A 15,197-nucleotide genomic window follows, 5' to 3' on the forward strand; every position below is an offset into this window, starting at 1 on the left:
AGGTCACATAGTAAGTGATGGAGCTGAGACTTGAACCCACATGGCCTGGATCTGAGGTGACACGAATAACCACCAATAGGACAGCCTTGCCTCCCCTACAACCATGTTACACTCTTTGCTGTTTCACACTAAACTGAACCCAACTCTCCACTACATCAGTAGTAGGTCCTTGGTCATCGAATCTTAGGGATAACACTGGAGTGCTAAGAGGTGTTGTTAAAAGTGGTCATATGGCCCTGGCTGCTGTGGCTCAGTGGACTGAGTGCCGCTGCTTTGGTTCCCGGTACGGGTATATGCCTGGGTTGTGGGCCAGATCCCTGGTTGGGGGCACATGAGAGGAAGACACACATTGATGTTTCTTTCCCTCTCTTTCTCCCTCCCTTCCCCTCTCTCTCAAAATAAAGAAAGAAAATCTTAAAAAAAAAAAGTGGTCATACGAATTAAAGATTCTTGGTGTGAAATAGTCTGTTGGTACCCTGTTAAGATTCATATTCTGGCTCTGCCAGAACTTATGCGGACTCCAGCCAGCAGGGTCCACAGTGTTGTGGATGCGATGAACGAAATCACGTGGACTGCAGAAGTCCTGTGGAGAAAAGGGACAGCATGGCCACTCTGAGCAAGAGCGGGTACCGACCCTTGCCTGGACAGGCTTTTATTGCTTTCTGGGAACATCACGTCAAGGAAGGTCCTCATTCATTATGCTCAGGCAGTAATGATTAAACAATAGATAAAATTCAAAGAACTCTGAGGGCTTCTTCTGAGTCAGGGTCAGTTAGCTAAAGGGCCATAAAACTCTGGGAAACAAACTCAGATCATGCTTGGACCCTTATCAGAAAATTGAGGACATTCTTAGCAAAGCAGGTTTCACAGGATTTTATGCATTCTTTCTCAGGCCTGATCGCCCTGGGGAACTGCCTGTTCCTGCCCAGGGCTGCACTGCGGCATTGTTTCAGGTTTAAGTCAGGAAGGGGAAGCAAGGCAGCCAATAGATTAGGAGACTTCTCACTGACAGAATAAGGACTCAGGCTATGTCAATGCGAGGGGGTGAGGGTCCATCACCTCATTTTTCTATAGCCCCCCAAGTCCTTCCCTGAGGGTCCTTTTGGGACCGTGCCAGTCTTAGGTCATCCCTCCCTTGAGGAATCTTACCTGTCATTGGCTAACCAGTCATCCGCCCCGGGGCCAAGCAGGGTGAAGTAAAAGGGGGCAGAGGCAACGCCCCTGCCAGGAAGATAAGCTTTGCCTCCTTAGTGGCTTATGGTCCCAAGGTCTGTTTACTCAGCCTTAGCCATGGGGGGTTACAGCTTCTGATAGCAGGCAGGGTGGTTCCCAACATGGAACCAAGAGTGACCTTGACTAAGATATTTCATTCTCTTTGCCATAGTTACTTCATTTTGAAAATGGGAAGATGCTATATTGTATCACTTCTAAAACATGTTTGAAAAAACATTTTGAATCCACTGGAATGAGATGGCATGTCATCCTTTGTCAGTATTTTTTACTTTCTCATAGGTATATATAAAATAATGTCTTACAATAAATAGCATATGAGATTTGATGAAATATTACCTATATCATAAAGCAATTATACAGAATAAATATGTAAGTTTCAGTTCCTGGCATTAACCGTATTAAAAACTTTTTTTATAATTCACCCCAGCATCTGAAGATTACCTTGTCTCATTGCACCCATGTGACTGACAGGCTGGGGCTGCATCGAAAGCAAGAATGGCAACAAGTGTACAGATGGGGGGCTGGCGATCCGTGTGTCCTAGCGCACAAAGTGATGTGCTGCCCTTTGGGGACAAAACGCACCAACACAGAACCCCCCAGGAAGAGCGCACACTTCACCCACCTGACATGATTTTGTTAACAAAGTAACACACAAAACACAAAGCTGATCAGAGGCAGAGTTTGGATTATTCCTTCAAGATTCAGTTTTAAATGTGTGTTACTACAGTAACGCCTGGCTCACAAACCAGGGGGGGTTTGACCTAACATTAAGTTCAAAACTAATGCTCCTGACCCAGAGAAAGATGCTGTTGAGTGGAAATGTGGGCGCCCACTGACTGAGCAAAAATTCAGCTGGAGAAAATAAGGACCAATCTGAAAAGTGCCAGACACAGAAGTGTAATTCATTAAACAAGAGAAAAGTTAAACCACTTTTTAAGTGGAATGAATAGTGGCACTGTCAATGGCTTACTGTTGAGGACTGATGACTTTAGCGCGATGAATGTCACAGATGCAGTGTATAATGTGGCCAGCAGAAATGGCTGTTTAGATCTTGAGGATGAAGAATAAGGCATATCTGATGACTTTAAAATTATGGGTATTCATTGAAATGCCTATTTCTTCTAGAATTCTTTTTTTTTTTTTTTTATGGCTTGCTGTGCATATGTTATTATTTTGCCAGCTACTAGTTAAAAGGTTTAGCAGTGATGTAATGTTTTTCTCAGTTGTAGGAAGAACATATACTGAATTGCTTGGGTAACTACAAAAACTAATAATAAATAAGGAACCCTTCCCTATGCCTATGATATGCCAGGCACTATTCTATTCATTTTTTTTTCAATGAGCAAGCATGACACTGAAGGTCATTCACAAGTATTATTTTTCTATATCCACTGTACCAGTTTCTACTGAAACGTTTATCTACAAGCCCTATGGCTACCTGTACAGGAATTTACTTAAGTGCATTGGACTTTGCAACATGCTCTGTTCCACTTTTACAGTTACATTTGTTTTCTCCGCCTTTATTCGATAGAAATTAGTTTAATATTAGTTTGGTTGGCTTACTTATGTGGTCATTGAAACAGCATATTCACATTGGCTTTTACGGTTGCCATATGAAAGTGTGGGGCTTTATTTCCCCATGCATTTGTATATTTGAGCATTTCGTGCCCTGCTTTATATCAATCTTCACTGGTTCTGGGACATTTCTATAAGGTTCTTCCTATACGGTTAACACTTTTTTCAGTGTTAATGAGTTTCCCATATCCAGAATTTGTAATTTCCTGGTGATATTAGAACAGAATGTACTGTATTTGCATGAACAACAACAACAAAATGTTTTCCTCAGCAAACTGTTTTAGAACTTTCAAAAAATGTAAATGGGATATACTAACCTATTACGGGACAATGGCTCTCACATTGAGACAAAGAGCAAAATATAAATTTGCTGTATTTAAAAGAGGTATTTAAGTGAAAAATTCCAAACGCTTGAAAAAAAGATGATGACCTAAATAAACCTGTCTCTAAAAAGTACCAAAAAATTAAAAGTGTTGATTACAATAAAAATATTGCAGCGCCACCAAGAAAGAAGATGCCTTAAAGGTAAACAAAAAAGAAGTGAAGAAATGAATCCAAAGAGGCAAGAGGACCCTGATTTAAGCACTTACCTTAGGAGAGTTTCTGCTGATCACGGACGAACTTAAGCTTCCACTTCCTGAAAGTGGCAGGGGGCTCAGAGAGAGGAAACAGCGTAGAGGGTGCACAGAGTGAAGAGGCTGCGGAGACCCCCACATGCAGCCAGAATGCCTTAGGGCTCCAGTGAAAAGGGAACGAGAGCAACAATAAAACAAAAAACGAATTCAAAGCAAACATAGCAACAGTAAAACAAACTCAGAAGAGGAGCACATGAAGGAAACTCGTCTGTTACGAACTTGATGCTGGGTAGAGGGAAAAGGAAAGAAGACTTCAGTATTGGGTTGAATAAAATATTTCCCATGTCCTTAGTTTTGACATTGAAAACTAAATTTAAAGATAACAGTAAGTTTATAATATTCCAAAATTTTACTTTTGATTAAAGGCATTATTGGTAACCTACTGCTCTGTAATACTTGTTCATTTCTATGGAGTTGGGTGATAAATTAGAGAGCTAAACTCAGCTCTGCTCATTTTGCCATTTTTGTCATTTTAGTCATTGTGTCGTTCTTTGTGTTCATAAGATCTCACGAACCATCTTAAAAATTCTCCAAACACTGATTTCAGAAAATTAATATATAATTAATACATAATGTAAAATTGATAAGTTTCCTATCACTGAAGAAGAGTGACTCCTTGCAAGTGTGCCTGGGAAGTAACGGTAGCCCCTGGGCTCACTGCAGAAGGGACAATGGCCTTCACGTCCAGTAATTCGGGGTGATGTGGGGGGTGACACTTCCTTATTAGGGGGGAAAGGGGAAGTTTGTGGGGCCCCAGCACAACTCCTTGGTTCTTTGAAACTCTGAGCTTTTAGGAGTTCTCCTATAGCAACAAGTGGACTCCTGAATCTTTTTGGAAGGCCTCTCCTTCGTTATGTGAAAACCACCCCAATGGGCCCCTTAGTTAGAGGAACTGAAGCAAGTCCTCACCTAACCCAGTGTTTGGGGGAAAACCTGTGACATCACAATTAATCTGAAAGCAGGTGTTCTACAGTTAGTGTGAGCAGCTGAGTAAGCTAGTGTGTTAACACAATAGTTGTGTGTGGTTAAGTCATGTTGTAATTTGTCATTAATGTTAGCACACCTGCGTAAATGCCGCAGCTCGGAGTTTTCCTAGATTCCAAATGAATATTCATTAAAATGAAAGTACATTATAGTGGTTTAAAATGAGAAAACTTTAAAATAGGGTGAACAACCAGAAATCAACATAATGGGAGCTACCGGAGGCAAATGGAATTAATTATAATTTTCCTCTTGATTCCCTTTCATCCACATAGGCAAACATTTCTTCCCACAAAGTTTGCCCAACGTTGAATGACTGAGGGCTCGTGACTCCTTTTCTCCCCTTCAGGAAACAAAGCTTTTTAAAGATCACAGTAGGTACTTAAATACTTGTTGACTGATGTGAGATCTCATTCGGTAGGAAAGACTGACTGTAGTTCAAGCTCATGTATTAAGTCCTTGAGAAATGGATGCCCTTTGCAAGGTGGATTACATCACAATGCACATGGCCTGACTTGACAGACAGGCATTAGCTGGCTTCCAAGTTTGTGTTCTTTAAATCAGGAGCACAAAGGAAATCCAGACTCTTCAGTTTAGCTTCTGCATTATCTGTAAACTCCTTGGAGGCTTTCCGCAGCGGAAGCCGGGGTGGGCCCATGGGAATCCCAGACACCAGCGTCATGATGGCTTTGGTCTGCGGCACTCCAAAACCTACGCAGAGAAAGTACATGAGGACACTGTGACTGGGACTGCCCGCTCCGCCACAAACATCCCAAAGAAGAGACCACCGTCTCACAGTGACTATTACGACAGCACAAGGTGGACTGAAAAGTAGGAACATTTCTAGTCCATGTGGCAGACGTAGAAGACGTAGGGAATCCTTCTTCCTGCCTTAAATACACGGAAATGCTGGGGGAAATGTTTTTAACAAATCGACAAGCTGTAAAACAAAACAATGTAAGCCTCAAAGTCAACCTCAAAAGCAAGAAGGAGGGACTGAAGTTTTCAGGAATAAAGAGGACAGAGCAGTGAGGAGCTGAAGCCAAAGATCCATGAAAATAATCTGATTCAAGGGTACACTGCTGTTGATCAAATGATGCAGGACTTCATCACTAGAACAGAGTTGAGTTCAAGCGTATCTAGGAAGTCCCTGAGAAATGCACTGTTTAAGGTAGTTTATGAGTCAAAGTGGCTGCTCGGGCTGGTGTTCTAAAGCTGGGGCAGGAATGCAAAGCAAGACTGGGGTCTGTGTGTAGCAAGGAGCTGGCCTCAAACTCCTGGTACAAAACTGGTAGCCAGCCTTCCACGAAAAGCAAGAAAATAAAATCTGGCCCACTGGCTTCAGGATAGAGGCATAGCCCTTGACTCAGGCCAGGGCTGTGGAGGAAAACAGATCACGTGAAAGAAACCCCAAGCCTGTGCCATAAATGAATGATAGATCCATATTTGCCTTATGCACGTGGTGTAAGGAAATAAGTAAATAGAAACCGAGGCACGGATACACGGAACAAACCAACAGGGACTGGATGAAAGAAGGTGAAGGGATCAGCCACAGAACGTATATGCACAGCCCACAGAGACTTGCAACAGTGTGGTGGTGGCCAGAGGGAAGAGGGGGTGATGGTGAGGGAGTGGGGGGCACAGAGGGAAAGAGAATGGGACACATGCAATGGTGTAAACAACAAAAACAAAGGGGGGGGAAGGAAGGGGGGGAGGAAGGAAGGAGAAAATAACCTAGATTGGTTAGAACTAGTGACACCACGCGCCCCAGGACAGGCAAACATAAAAGCACTCGACAGCACACCTCACAACCTGAAGCACAATGGGTTCCCCAGGAAACGACAGTCTCTGAAGATGAGTTCAGAGTTAAAATTACAGAGCACACGAGGAGAAAGAAGGTGCGTGAAAGTCAGCAAGTGCACAATTAGCAAATTTCACAGCCGGGGAACTGATGCTACAAAATTCTGAAAGAGACCTCACAGAGGTAAAAAAAAAAAAAAGTCATAGGCTAAGAGAAGGGCATATAAATAAAGAACAGGAAGGCTTGAAAAAAAAAACAGTCAATGAGAAATACTGGAAATGAAAAATAATCAGTGACAGTAAACATAGCTGAAGACAGAATCAGTGATTTTGAAGGTAGATCTCAGAAAATAATCCAGAATAGAGAAAAAGATATTTGTTTTCTTAACTGTCTATTGCTTTTGGATCCATGGTATAAGAAGTAACTTGCTTTTGCTAAGATAACTTAGTTACAATAACAATTGAGCATTGGGAAGGAAAATACCGGGATGACTAAAGCTACAGGATATAGTTTGATGAAAGCAAAACGGCCTCCCCGGCTGACTGTGAGCGGTGGCCTAGGGAGCCACCTTCACGACAGGGTGACAGGCTTCTCTTTGACTAAAGAGAACTCCAACTCCCACGAAACTCTGACATGAGCTTTTTAAGGTATGTTCCTTTAGAGCATGAAAACTGTCTTTAAGATTCCTCTTTTAAAATGCAAATATTCCAGAAAAAGTTAATCATGTCAGCTAATATCTCAGAGCTATATTTTGTAGATCATTGCTGACATATATAAAACAGTATTATATACACCGGTAAACTTTTAGTTCTTTTAAACATTCCATAGTTCAGTATCTACTTCAGTGGACTTCAGGACCATGTAACTATCATACTAAACCCACAATACTGAAAAAAGTATTGCTTAGGGAAAGGAGATAGTAACAGGTCATTCATAGGACTAGTGGCACACAGATGCAACAAAAATCATGAATGTGGAAAAGCAAACGGACTCTGGCTGGTGGCTCAGAAGGTTGGAACATCATCTCGTACACCAAAAGGTTGCGGGTTCCATTCCCGGTCAGGGCACATACCAGGTTACCTAGTCAGTGCATGTATGAGAGGCAACCAATGGATGTTTCTCTCTCTCTTTTTCTCCAATCAGTAAAAACATATTGTCCAGTGAGGATTAAAAAAAACCAAAGCAAATGGGAAACATTGTCTTTGAAGGATTAAAAGAGCGAGCTGAGGACCCTGTGAGAACAAGGGACATAATACATACTAGGTGCTTCGGGCTCAGAAGCAGTGGCCAGGATAAGTTAGAAAAGGCTCTTGAATGGGAGGTAGGACGTTTGCCAGGGATAAACCTAAAACATTTCCTGGACTTAACCCAAGTTCTTAGGAAGGGCTAACCTCTCGCAGAAGTGGAGTGAATGGTAGCATTTGCCATGTGTCATAGGACAAGACGGGAGATTCGGGAGATGTTTCTCTACTCAATTTCACTACATTTCCCTCACATTTTACATTTGTCCTATTATCCAATCCTCAATCCATTTAAACTTAGTTGTGTTGATAAACTCTTTTGAAGTTGCAAATACTCTTGGGAGAGCTGTCAGTCATTCACAATTTAGTAAGATCTATATTCAGACTGCCTTCCTCCCAGCACTTAGGCTGAGATCAGCCGCAGTGTGGTAGGAGAATTTTAATGAGCAGAGGCAAGTAAAAGGAGGGAGGCTGACGGCTCAGGAGAGAAGGAATACAAAACAGTGTGTGCCTGGGCTGGGGAGGCGAACAGGGTGCTGAAGTGGAGGGGAGAGGTTTGAGAAAGGGTGCCCTAGACCTTCAACTAGGTTTACTTAACCATTGTATCAGGTTGGTCCTGAAGGTTAGCATTGGAAATAATTCTGTTTGCAGCAGAGCATGAAAAGGTATTCCTGTTGAACCCTCAGAGAAAGTCCATTTCCTTTACATTCTCCAGTAGCAGACCAGGCCGGAAACTTACCTAGTTTGACCACAAAGTTGATGAATCTCTGAATACGAAGCTGGAAAGGAACAAACAAATCTATAGTCAGTATTACTGGACTGTGATCACAATTTAAAGAACTTAGAAGTCAAGTTAGAGGAGCCCCAAACCAAAAAGTCCACACACCTTAATTTTCTGAAAGTCTGTCAGAGTGAAGAAAATCAGCCAAATAAGGATGGTTGGAGGTCCATCCAAAGCACAGCAGGATCTTTTCATACAGGTAAGCTTTACAAAACGGACCCACACAGAAAAGAAGTTCCGATGATAGAATTGTGCAATAGAGATGAAAGAGAGGGAAGACAGCCTTTAACTCATCAAGCTCACATAGGTAAACATATCAGATAGGGCACTTGTTTCCAAACTAGGGTACACTAACTTCTGGGGTACTTCCCAAGATACCTAAGGGGCAAATGGCCAAGGCGAAGATTTATGGGAATCAGTTTTTAGACACTCAACTTCTATAAGTGCTAACTTCTAAAACCGATCAGAATAAGAATTCACACATAATGGAGTGGTGGGTTGTCCTTTTACATCTCCCCTTTCACAGTCCTTCTTTCTCTTCCCTTTTTGAAAAAATAAGGACATACCTCCCACATCACTGCCCTGGGACACCTCTGGGGACCAAATAAAGGAGCAAATCCAAATGTTGGCACTGGCATTGACATAGAAAGTGACAGAGTGATTGTTCCAACGGACGGAGAATGAGTCCTCTAAAAACTATCAGAGGTTTTCCGTTTCTGGCTTTCAACATGGCTACTCAGGTTGTCAGCTGAAAATCATTCAATGATCGGGCCTTCTTATTTTTGGCATGTGACTCAGAAAGAATTGAGTGACAGCGCTCTAACAAAATCTCCATTCTTATCTAGTAATTTATATGGACAGGGGTTCACAGCACTTATTTCTCTATGACAAAACCCAGAAATAATGTTGGTGCTGAACTTGAACTCATCTTAACAAAGGACTCCCATCCATCTCACTAAGAGATGTATTTTCAATAACATTTTAATTTTATGCTGTTTTAATCAATTGTATAGTAGTAATAAAAAGTTCAATGAAGAATACAACTTTACTATCCAGAGCCTTACAAATATATGTATATTTTCCCCTCCACTACCAAACTAGAGTATATCACATTCACAAGTCTGCATTTTGCGGCTTTTTTCCACTTAATATATCATGGAGATCTTTTCAGATCTGTACATATAAAACTAGCTCATCCTTTTAAAGCGCTATATATCATTTGATTGCATAATTCAAAAGTGATGCATTTAACCATTTCCTTATAGATGGATATGTGGGCAGTTTCTATCTTTTGCAGCTCTAAATAACACTGTAAGGAACATCTTTGTACATGTGTCTTTTCACGTATGTAAATATAGCAAACGGTATTCAAGCCCATGAGAATGACTAAGGTCAGCCCCAATTAGTTACTTGACTGCCTCTTCACTGGACTGCAACCTCCTGTAGGGCAGGGACCAGCTTTATTGAAATTCTGCGCTCAGCGCAGCCTCTGGCATATGTGTAAATGACTAAATGGGACCTACTTGTAGTTGCCTTCTGTAGCAGAAACAGAGAACACAGTACGCTAACTTCCTTATGAATACTGTGTTGAGGAGGCTGATTTATCTGAGTAGGACTAAAGGGGAAAAAAAGAGATGGCAACTGAATCAGCCAAAAAAGGAACCGGTAAGGGTCCACCTCACAGCTGTTTCTCAGCTTCCTCCATCCTGCACGCTCCCTGTCTTTCAGCTAGGGACAGGTTGCAACATTCAGAAATAACTTTTTCTGGCAAACTAAGGAAAAGGAAAACCACGAATGCAAAGACATGGCAGAGTCCACACAATTCACACTTCTTATCATAATTTAAATAAAAGTCATGCTCATTTTTAATTTAGTTGGCATAACTTCCTAAGTCCCTACCCTGTTCCTGCTCTCAGCTTCAGCTGGTCTGGGCTGAACAAAGGTAAATATTTAAATAAGCCATTTAAACTCTAAGAGGGAAGTAGATTTAGGCTGACTCTGAGCTCAGGGCAGGCCACCTGTTCTGATCTTGCTCAAGTCTTTCCTTCCCACTTCATTTCTTGGGATACTCCTCTCCATCACTTCCATTATCCTGAAACTCCGTGTGCCTCTTGGCCTCCAGAAGCCTTTCTCTTGGGCCTACTCTACTTCTTTCCACCTCATCCATTTGCCCGAAGCACACATACTACCCAGGGGCTGCGACCAGCTGTACCCAGTGAGGCCCTTCGTTCCCTGGACAGCCAGGCTGTCCTCCATGTAACCGTCAGGGCAGCCACCGCTTCCCCTGGGCTCCACCCTGTCACAAGTGAGCTCCTGCTGCTTTTCCTTCCCGGCTTCAGAGCCACTGGCTCCTGCTTCCTGCCTAGTGGATGCTTTCTGCTCTCAGCATGTTTTCATGGGGAAGAGGACTAACCTGCTCTGACTTTGAATGACGTCTCCCTATTGTAGGTCACCAGCTTCACAGCTTCTGGTGACTCAGGTGTGACATCCTCAAGGGGATGGCATGTGATCATTCCCCCAGAAATCTATTGTTATTATTTTACAGTTGCAAAAGTACTTTGAACATGGAGTAAACAGAAGATCATCTCCAGGAGGAACAGAGGAGTCATCCCAGTACGGGGGTCTGCCCTGATTAGACATGGAGGGGACACGGACAACGGGCAAAGGTTTGATTTTAAACAAGAAAAAAGCAAGAAACAGAAGGCAAGTAAAGAAAGAGACAGCTGGGCAATTTTAACGAGGGGGGTATGGTAGGATGAGAGAGACAGAATTCTCAAGCGGGAAAGCACAGAGGCTGTGATGCATGTGGAGGGAAAAAAAGTTAACCTGGTAATTCAGGGCCGAAGAGAGGTCCTTCTGTTCAAAAGCCTCCAACATCTGGTTGGTCTTTTTCCCCAGGTAGTTGTAGGTACTGGAAAGAAAACAGCACGTGCCGTAGGATCAACGACCCACTGGGAAAGGTCCGGATCGCCAAACCCCTCTGCGGCCCACCAAGCACAGATACACCGAATCTCCAGAACATCTGTTTTAGGCTCTAACCTCCGAGAGGGTCAGGTGTCTTCAGTTCTGAGTTTTCCAGCATCACCGAGCAAGCAGTGCCAAGAGGAGGCAGAGAACACCCAAGCGATGAAGAAAGTGGAAGAAAGTGGGAGAAGGATCAAATGAGAAAAAAGGAAAGATGGAGGCGTGTTTAGTAAGGAACCACTGGCCAATCCCTGCCTCGGGGCACAGAGGCCCCCCCCCCCCCCATGCTAGATAAGAACTTTGGGTAGGATATAGTGTCTGAGGTGAGTCCCAGAGGCCTTAGGCTGAGGAAGTGGGTGGAGGGCGCACCACAGTACAGGGGACAAATCCCAATGGATTACCTAGAGACCAGTTCCCAGAAAATAATAATGATAAAATAAGAGGCCATTTATTAAGTGCCTATTATATTTGATGGGCTTGACACAAATTGTGTCTCATTCTCTCCAGGCCCTGCAAGGTAGGCCTGGTTTCCATTTCGCTTAGTGGAAACTAGGGCTCAAGAAGGGTTACAGAGGTATCACAAAGTTTCCATCACTTCATGCAGCCCTCCGTGACAAGTCAACAAAAAGGAAAGTTATTTGATCTCATAAAATGTTCTTGTGCATTAAAAAGAAAAAGCTCCAACTTTAGCAATAAAAACAAATACCTCAGACTGATCACAAAAATCTCAGAAAAACCAGAAAGATAGGTTATAAAAATTTATAGCTAGGATGTTTCCCCCTTTGTTAACAACTTCTTGTAAAGTAAGTTAGTATCAGAACATAGGCTTCTCTTGTACCAAGAATAGAATGTTCTTCATGTATGTAGGCCCAGGAGTCAACAGCAAGGGATTCCAAGAACGTGACGTTTATATTACTGTCTGGTAATAAAGTAAGGAAATGAAAATATCACAGATGAGAAAAGCCACTTGTAGGCATGCAACCCTCCTAAGTCCCAGTGTGTACATGAAATCTGCGGACTTCCAGAAAACTGCATTAGAATCCCAGGGGTCTTAGTGTGTCCTCAGTTAGAGAGGAACAGGATTATAAATTAAGAAGACATGAAATCTCACCAAATGTACTCTGCTTATAAATCATGTTGACAGAGTTACAATGTCTAATATCGAGGCCAAAAAACCGAGAGTCAAAAAAGTCACACTTTCCAGGGGAAACAAGTTTCCGTGGTCAGCAGGTGCAGGAGTTCGGGTTTCCTTGGTAGAAACGGCCCCGCCGTGATGATGGGTGATACAGGCCCTCCTGGCTTGTGAACGAGCCATGAAGACTACCTAATTCAGTCACTCTTCATCAAAGCCGTGCTCACCTAGACAGGCTATGAATATTTCTTTGCTTCCCCTGTACCTTCCTTGCAGGGAAGAAATGCCCTTTCAGTTAGTGCAAGAATTTCAATCCCTCTGCTCGCAGGCACATTTCTAATGAATTAGGTTAGTTAGCACGTGCGGTGGACATGCTAAGCGAATTGCCTGTCTCCCCTAAGCCTTCTGCTGAGCCTCTGTGGTTCTGCTTTCCTGGCTGCAGCACACAGGACCTGAGGTGGGTACTCGATTATCTGCTGATATCCTGACATGCTACGTATGGGCAGCTACAATTGACTATGTGTGTGCAGAAGCAGAGAAATCTCCTCTGGAGAGAAAGAGCAAGCGGGAAAGAGCTGGGCAGAGAGATGCAGAGGTGAGCATCTCCAGAGGACCACAGATGGATGGAGACTGAGCTGCCTTGGCTGTTGAAAGCCTTGTAGTTCTGGATTCTCATCTGCTCTTAGGCCTGCCTATACTTCCTCCTCTTGAGTTTTATGTAATTTCCTAGTATTTTATAGTAACACCTTAGTGTGCATACGCTAGTCCAATTGGGTTCATGTTATTTGTAACCAAATAACTACTGACCAAGAAATTCTGTGCATGCCCTGAGCTCGCGTGCTTGACCTCTCATGGCAGCAGATGCTCCTAATAAGGAAAACTGAGTTGCTAAGCGCTACTTAATTCCTTATCACTGGAAGATTGTGGGGAAGAAAGGCAGCTTCTACAGGAAAGGTGTACATGCAGGAAGTATTGCTACTTAGGAGAGGGCCTCTCTGGGGTGGGGGGAAGGCTTTTGTACATTTACACATTGAAGACCACTGGGAAATATGAGTCCTGCTTACCTGCCCACCGCTCCTGTCGCTCCCATCACCAGAGCACTCAGCAGTTGCTGGTCAGAAACAGACAAAGTGTATTTACTTTCATGAAAAGAGAGAGAAGATATGACTCTATAAGCAGCTCCAGAAATTGTTTTGGGGGGAAACTGGCCTATGGGACATGCCAAGCGGTGACTTACCTCATCCACCCCATAAAGGAAAGCGAAGCGCCGCTGGCGATGCTGATCGACGCACTGCCCGAAGTCTAAGAGATCTGTGTCACTAAATTTCAGTCCTCGGAAGGTGGGGACCTTCTCCTGAATCCCGTCCAACAACTCCTCAGCACGAACTGCTCAACACAACGAGCGCTTCGTTAGACTGCCCACCTCCAGAAAACATCAAACAGCACCCCACACGGCCCTACGCATCTGCGCTATGCTTTTATGACATGGGGTGGGCGGGAAGGAGTGAGTGGGGTTTCTTTGTGCAATAGGGTAAGATGTGAGCAGGTAGAGAAAGAAACCGGGAAGGAAGCAGCACTTACTCTTTACCCCTGTTAACGAGGGGATGTGATAGTAGTAAAAAGGCAGTTCTGGGGCAGCAGCGGCCACCTCCTTCAGGAAATCGATGAGGTCATCTGAAAGAACAGCCGGCAAAGTTGTGATGTGAACATGTGTGACAGACTGGCTTTCCTTGGTAGATGAACCATCTGATGAAATGCAGCCATTCTTTTTGGAAGCCGAAATTCTTGGCCCCTCTTGCCATGCCTGAGATTGCTTGCTGCAATATCTTTGCAACTCAGTTCATTCGAAGTTTTATTTTCCTTTCTGTAGAAAGGCCAGAAGAGATGATCGCTTTCCTACCATTTTATTTTATTTTTAAAAAAAGTATTTATTTACTTCTAGAGAGAGGGGAATGGAGGGAGAAAGGAGAGAAACATCAATGTGCAGTTGCCTCTTGCACGCCCCCTACTGGGGACCTGGCCTGCAACCCAGGCACATGTCCTGACTGGGAATCGACCTCCTGGTTCGCAGGCTGTCACTCAATCCACTGAGCTACACCAGCCAGGGCTCTCCCTACTATTTTAAAGTACTATTAAAACATTGGTGTGAACCTTCCCACCTATTAAGAGAAGCTCATGAAACACTTACAAAAACAAGAAGCCCATAGGTAGGACTCTTGTCCTCTTACCCCAGAAGGGCTACGTGCAGTCAGTGACCAACACAGACTTTGCATTAGGATCAGAAAGAGAAAGCTGTAACAGAACATTCTACAACAAAAGGATAAGCAACATCTGCTCAAAGAGGGAAGTCACAAAGGTAGTCACATATCCCTGGCCAAGTGGCTCAGCTGGTTGGAACATTGTCCCATACACTGAAAGGCTGTGGGTTCAATTCCCAGTCAGGACGCATACCTAGGTTGTGGGCTTAATCCCTGGTTAGGGTGCGGACAGAAGGCAACCAATGGATGTTTCTCTCTCACACTGATGACCCTCTCAAGAGGAGTCAACATCCACAATAATTCAAACAGGATTTGGTGCTTTTTCCTTTTGGGGAGAAATCCAGGTATATCAGAAGAGAGCTCACTCTAGTTTGCAGAGGTCTGGGGACTTTCTACATCATCCAACGTGAGCTCTAACTGCAACATTACTGCAGAGAAGAAACAAATCCAGCAGACTTGCTTCTGATGCCGCTGGAGAGTGGGAGAGAGACTCTTAACATTCTTCACCTGAATACTGCGATGATGTATTCTGTCTGTGATAAATATTTCTGATAAAGTTATTATGTATACTTTGTTCTTTTTCCATGTCTTTTGGA

The 15,197-nt window shown here is 43.4% G+C and overlaps 1 protein-coding gene across 2 annotated transcripts in view; it reads right to left on the reverse strand.

Moving 5' to 3' along the window:
• Positions 1-4,648: 4,648 nt before the first annotated feature.
• The window catches only part of NPL (N-acetylneuraminate pyruvate lyase), a 28,871-nt gene continuing 18,322 nt past the window's right edge, over positions 4,649-15,197 (reverse strand). Inside the window, exons 7-12 of one of the 2 annotated variants that reach the window (XM_053914596.2) lie at positions 13,925-14,017; positions 13,581-13,729; positions 13,408-13,454; positions 11,074-11,158; positions 8,206-8,245; positions 4,649-5,135 (exon numbers count right to left, since the gene is read on the reverse strand). In XM_053914596.2, coding sequence (XP_053770571.1) covers positions 4,954-5,135; positions 8,206-8,245; positions 11,074-11,158; positions 13,408-13,454; positions 13,581-13,729; positions 13,925-14,017 — 596 coding nt within the window. In that variant the 3' untranslated portion in view covers positions 4,649-4,953. The remainder of the gene's footprint in view (positions 5,136-8,205; positions 8,246-11,073; positions 11,159-13,407; positions 13,455-13,580; positions 13,730-13,924; positions 14,018-15,197) is intronic. The other variant, XM_053914597.1, reaches the window with a different exon arrangement.

Source organism: Desmodus rotundus, chromosome 12 (assembly GCF_022682495.2).
Source record: "Desmodus rotundus isolate HL8 chromosome 12, HLdesRot8A.1, whole genome shotgun sequence".
Classification (NCBI taxonomy): Eukaryota; Metazoa; Chordata; class Mammalia; order Chiroptera; family Phyllostomidae; genus Desmodus; species Desmodus rotundus.